The following is a 6,461-nucleotide window of genomic DNA, read 5'->3' as shown; positions in this document are numbered from 1 at the left end:
ACTCATCAATCATTGGTTGTAAATATATATCAATATCATTCCCTGGAGACTTAGGTCCTGGAATAAGAAGTGTCATCATGAAATATGGATCTTTCATGCAATCCCATGGTGGCAAATTATATGTAACTAGAACGACAGGCCATATACTATAATTGGAACTCATATTTCCAAAAGGTTGAAACCCATCACTTGCTAAACCTAATCACACATTTCTTAACTCAGCTAAAAAAGTAGGATGACGCTCATTGAAAGATTTCCATTCTATTGAGTCAGATGGATGACGCATGACACCGTCATCAATATTCTCCTCCTTGTGCCACCTCATCTTCTTTGATGTCTCTTTTGCCATGTATAATCTTTGAAGCCTTGGTTTGATTGGAAAATATCGCAACACTTTATGAGCTACTTTCTTGCCTTTGGGTTTTACTGATTTCCATCTAGACTTGCCACACTTAGGACATGATTGAGCATTGACATAATCGCTCCAATATAAAATACAATCATTCTGGCATGCATCTATTTTGGTATATCCCAAGCCTAGGTCACGAAGAACTTTCTTTGCTTCATAGAAAGAACTAGGTACAAATGACCCCTCGGGAAGAACTTCTTTAAAGAACCTTAATAACTCATCCATCGATTTGTTGCTCCAATGGTTAAGTGACTTCAAGTGAAGTAATTTAACAACAAAAGACAACTTTGAGACTTTTGTGCAACCAGGATAAAGTTCTGTCTTACCATCTTCTAACAATTTGTAGAACTTTGTAGCATGCATATTTGGCTCTTCATTTCCCTCCGAATAAGTAGCATTATTATCCAGATTCATATATCCACAAGCATCATGGATCATTTGAGTAATGTCATCCTCTTCAGCGCTATCAACTTCTACTTCATCATTAAGTGCGACATTAGAATTTTCAACTCTAACCAACACTTCTCCATACAAGTCCCACACCTTATAAGAATCCCAGAATCCCTTCTTCAATAAGTCTACTCTTATATCAATTCTTAGCTTAAACACAGTGTTCATACATCCTTTACAAGGACATCGAATCATAGTGTTCACCTTGGGTTGACTGAATGCCCAATTAAGAAAACCTTCTACTCCGTCTCTATATTTTTGGTCAACTCTATTCCTAATATTCAACCAACTTTTATCCATTCCTATTTCAATAAAAAAATCAATAAGTTAATTAATTCAATTATTCATAATGATAAATATTGGACAGAGAAGTACTGAGAAATAAATTTACAGGAAAATATCAATAATGAGGTTGTGACTAGAAGTTGGAAATTCTCACAATCAAATGCTAATAATAAAAAGGGAGCGTAGATCACATATGATTGTGACTAGCACAACTTACTATGTTTGCAGTGATTATCTTGCAAAGTACAAGTAAATATTCAGTTGTGCTATTGAGCCTCATATACAATGGCACTTATTGTGCTGTGCTACAGACACTCTTTCCAAGCACAGCCATATAGTTGACAGGTTGTATCAAGCCTACAATTTTCAGCAACTTCCTAAGGAGACAAGGGGGTACTACATACTAGACAAACTGGAATGTCAAGTTTCAGAAGGCAAAAGCTGAAGAGGATCATGGAACCACCTTAAATGAGCTGCAGACTATCTCAAGAGGAAGCACCATGAGCTCTTCTTCTAATTTTCTTTTGTTTCTTTCTTTTTTTGTGTTCTCTCTTCTTTTTTTCTTTTTTGAGGCTATGTATTTCCTTGAAGTTATAGCCTCTTTGAAGAATCCTTATTTAGGATTATATTGCAAAGGGGAGAGTCTCCCTTATTTTATGGTTTTCCTAGATACTTTGTATTGAGAGGAGTCCTTTCATATATGCTTAGCTACCTAGGATCCATTGTTCTCTATTATCTACTACTGTGCAGGTACATTGCAAATCTGTAGAAGCTGTAGGTTGTGACTAAACCACCTAGGAGAAAATGTTGTGGATAAGATCACCAACTACAGAAACACTGCAGAGCTGCAGCACAAACCTGGAGGATGCTACAGCAATTAATACAGAACTGCAGCTCCTTGTACAATTCAGAGCTGCAACATCCAACAACAAAGTCACACAACAACTTGAAATACCCTGTAGAACTGAAGCAGTACAATGCAGGTAATAAAAAGTTCAACTTGGATGATCTCATGGCCTTTTCTAAGCAACGGGTAGTGAATTTGTTCGTATTAGTAGCACTTTTCTGATGCACTCACAGTTTATGTAGTTGTTTTAATAAAAAATGCAGATGGACTGTCTACTAGTAAAAAGCTTTTTTCACATAATAGAACAATCGATAATTTATAATCTTCTCTTTTTCACATTCTAATAGCACCAAATTCTTAATTTATCAACTATCTACTGCACAATAATGTCAATCTCATATCTCGCCTCCAAATTATATAATTATACGGTTATTGTTATTCCTACAATTTTTAAGTATTATCATATCTTTTTGTAGCTCACAAAAGATAAGGACAAATACTAGAATTCTCCATACATTCTGCGGCTATTTACAGTGAGTCTTATCGACTCTACACATCTCCAGAAAATAAAACTTCAAATAAAGAGAATCGATTGATCAGCTAACTAGACAGAACTGCACAAAGTATAAAAAACATCTCTGTAAACAAATTGTGAATACTTCTTTCTCCAACAAAGGTGTCAATTCTTTAACTAGTCAAAACCACAAATCCATAAAGAGATAAAGATGTAAACAGCGAAGAGACTCTCGATTTCAAGATAGATTTTCCAATGTGCAATCCAAATGTAGGACTTCCATCAACAGACATAGAAACACCCACACAGAGGATATCGAGAATACAAAATACAAAATACAAATGAAAATATAGAATTTCAGCTTCTAGTTTACCTCGCAAGATCGAGAATACAAAATACAAAAACATCTTTAGAACTTTCAGCTTTTAACTTACCTCGAACTAATTTTCAAAACTTCAAATGGGCGAACTGGTTCAATCCTTTAGAACTTCGAACTTCTTACGCTCACAGTGATTTTCAAATTAGGAACTCTCTTCCTTCTCCATCGACTTTAGAGAACCCCATTCCTACAAAATTCAAGTGGGTTATAGAAATTACATGTAAAATCTTAAAATACATAAACCTAGAAATGGATTTGAGCACATACCTGATGAAATACATACTTTATAGAACCCTATTAGTCAAAAATTGAAGAATATTCAGCAAAAAGGAACCTTATTCATATATATTTCACCAACAGATCGACACTACTTGTTCCTATAAATCGAGCAAAGAGGAACCTCTGTTAGCAGTGTTGTCTCTATTTTTCTTTCCTCCGATCCCTTTTTCCCAAATCTATATAATATCCATTTTTTATTTAGGTTTGTGCAAGAGCTGATGAGAATGGCCTTTAGTTTAGCAGCTAAGAGATGATCTTTTAATATCTCAAAGCTTGCCAAATTTTTACAGATTTTTTAGTTTATTTTTCTTTTAAATTTAATTTAGTTGGATTAACATTAGCGGCGACTAGGTTGCTACAAAATCTTATTTGAGGCGACATTTCAAAATTTGCTACTAAATATTTAGCGCCCAAATTTTATTTTAGCGGGACTTTATAATTTGCGAATTAGTGACAACTATTAGCAGCGACACAAAATAAGTCGCCACTGAAACTAAACATTTTGGAACGACCATAAATGTCCCTACTGAATATGAAGCTTTTGTAGCAACAAGTAGGGTCGCCACTAAATCTCACCACAATAAGTCTTATTTCTTGTAGTGCCTGATGTGTAGTGGACGCATATATTATATCAATTGGTATCAGAGCCTGGGCTATCTATTTTGGTTAATACCCAGAGAGAATCCTGTGGAAGAATGGAGGCTCCACTTAACCTGGAGGAAGGGAAATCATCAACTAGGTCACCTCATTTTAATCGAAAGTTCTACAATTGGTGGAATACTCGAATGCATGACTATCTTATGTCTAAGAACAGTGAACTAAGGGACATAGTGCTAGATAGTCCTTTCATTCCTATTACTAAGGTAAAAGATGGATACATCACAAGGATTGTTCCAAAAACCAAACAACAGTACACTGAAGATGATAGAAAGAAAATTGAGAAGAACTACAAGGCAAAGAAGTTGCTAGTGCATGGAATAGAAGCTGAGGTATACAACAGAATCTTGGTGCGTGAATTTCTAAAAGAAATCTGGAACTACCTAAGAACTGCTCATGAAGAAACTTAGCAGGTGAAGGAATCAAAAATTGACATGCTCACCTCCCAGTACAAAAATTTCACTATGAAGGAGGGAGAATCAATTTATGATATAAACACTAGGTTTTTAACCTTAAAAAAAAAAAGATTACTACGTGATTTTTGGAATATGCCTATATCTATCGCTTTTGCTTCATTGATCTGGCTTCACACCTCTCGCCTATCGGAACACGAAATGAGTTGGAAAGGAGTGGAACGAAAGCTCTGATTGCTCTTTCCTGTGGACGTTTTCTAGCATCAGATAGAAGCGCTGTGACTCCCCTATCCTTTCCATTTTTGGCTCTACACCTGCTGCACGCACGGGTCTCTGCGCTGCGGCTTCAATTAAATTCTAGGGAAAGAAAAAGCAACTTCTTTCGATTGAGCGTCGGTACTTTTGGAGCCCCTCTCTTCTTCACTCAAAGAGGCAATGCACCCTTTGTTTGAATGATAAGAAGACAATCAGGAGGTTGGCAATGCAATCCTTGAGCGGACTGTTATCCTTAATTGGATGAAACAGTGGTTGACCCGGGTCTGTTCAAACAGACCCCGCCAAGAGAATTTTTGTGGGCGGCCCTTTTCTTTCCTCGGACCGATGACAATGCGAGTCTTCTTCAGAGGGGGAAAAGGCAGTCCCTGGCATCCCTTTCTTCCCCTTCATCTTCGGGCAAGCGGGTCCGCCCTACTAAAGAAGTTCGCAAGCAAGGGGTCTGGAAAGGGAACGCGAATCTAGCCACCACTTTCTCTATTTAAAGAAAAAGATTCTACCCTCTGCTTCGAGCCCGGCCCAGCTCATCAAGCTATTACAAAAGAGTCCTCGAAGAAAGAAGCGTTTTTCATGCCTCGACTCTCCCTCGGTTCGTTCGGAAATCACTAATGAACTCAAAGCCATGGGTGAGCCTATCAAGACTAGAAAACAGAACTGGAAGATTCTGAGATTCCTACCAAAATCATGAGCAAGCAAGGTTGATGCCATTACTGAAGCTTAGGACTTGAAAGTTTTGACAATGGATGCTCTTATTTGTAACCTTCAAGCGCATGAAATGAATAGAAGTCAAGACTCCTCAAAGAAGGAAATCAAGAAGGACAAGTCACTAGCTCTAAAAGTGACTCAAAGTGAAACCCCTGAAGAAGATAAAGATATGGCCTATCTGACTTGCAGATTTCAGAAAATTGTGAGAAAGCATAGGGGCTTCATGAAAAAGAGTTACACTAGTAGAGATGCTAATGCCAAATATCTATGTCACAAGTGTGGAAAACCAGAGCATTACATCAGATATTTCCCTATGCACAAGATGGACCACAAGGAGTATGTCAAAGTTGGAGGTGATAATGACAAAACTAGGGTACCAGTACCTAGATAAGAAAGGAATAAAGATTGTTGCATACTATGTGGTGAAGAGAGCTCTTGCTGTTTGGGAAAACTCCATAAGTGATTCAGAAGAATTTGGACACCCTGAAGACACCTCCATGCGTGCAGTCAAAGATGACAAAGGTGTGTTTGATTCAATATGTTCTTTCATGGCAAAATCTGATAATAAAGAAGCTAAAGAAGATGTAACCCTTTCTGACTTTAAACAAAATTTGCATGTTTATTCTATTAAAAGGTTAAGAAGTCTAGCAGTTATTCTGATTGACTCAATCACTGAGCAGACCAATGAAAAGGATTTGATGAATAACATCTTAGACATCTTTCAAGATGAAAAGGTGGTTCTGGTTCTCAAATGTCAGAAATAGAAGAACAAATGGTGGTTCTAGATGCAGAAACTCTAGAACTTAAAGAAAAGATAAAGAAGTTGAATAAGAGTTGTACTAAAGGAAAGGGTAAAGCTAGAAACTTACAACTCGAGCATGAAACTAGCTTGAATACTACTGAAATGAAAACTAGCTATGGTGTTGGAAAGAAATGATCAGCTAGAAAAGGACATAGTCCAGGTCAAAGAAGAACTGAACAAGTTACTCAAATAGACCACTTCCTCAAAATTTCTTGCTAATGTTACTATTTAAGGTCACAATGGTAGGAAGGGTTTAGGAGGCTTGAAAATAAGTCCTCTTTACAACCCTCACAGCAAGTATGTGTCACTGTCTAATAATTTCTTGTGTATTCATTGTGACCGCAATGGTCATCTGAAGAAGGAGTGCCCATCTTGAAAAAGAACTGAAGAAAATTTCTCAAACTATTCAAAATAGAAAGTTAGACAGAACAAAGGACCTGGTCCTAGT

General features: G+C 37.0%; 1 protein-coding gene across 1 annotated transcript; it reads right to left on the bottom strand.

Annotated features, from left to right (window-relative positions):
* Nucleotides 1-202: 202 nt before the first annotated feature.
* LOC129869782 (uncharacterized) lies at nt 203-1,159 on the bottom strand. Its single transcript, XM_055944397.1, has one exon. The coding sequence runs from the start codon at nt 1,157-1,159 to the stop codon at nt 203-205; it is 957 nt and encodes a 318-aa protein (XP_055800372.1).
* Nucleotides 1,160-6,461: the final 5,302 nt, after the last annotated feature.

This window comes from Solanum dulcamara, chromosome 10, assembly GCF_947179165.1.
Source record: "Solanum dulcamara chromosome 10, daSolDulc1.2, whole genome shotgun sequence".
In the NCBI taxonomy this organism is placed as follows: domain Eukaryota; kingdom Viridiplantae; phylum Streptophyta; class Magnoliopsida; order Solanales; family Solanaceae; genus Solanum; species Solanum dulcamara.
This window is presented reverse-complemented; position numbering and strand designations above follow the sequence as displayed.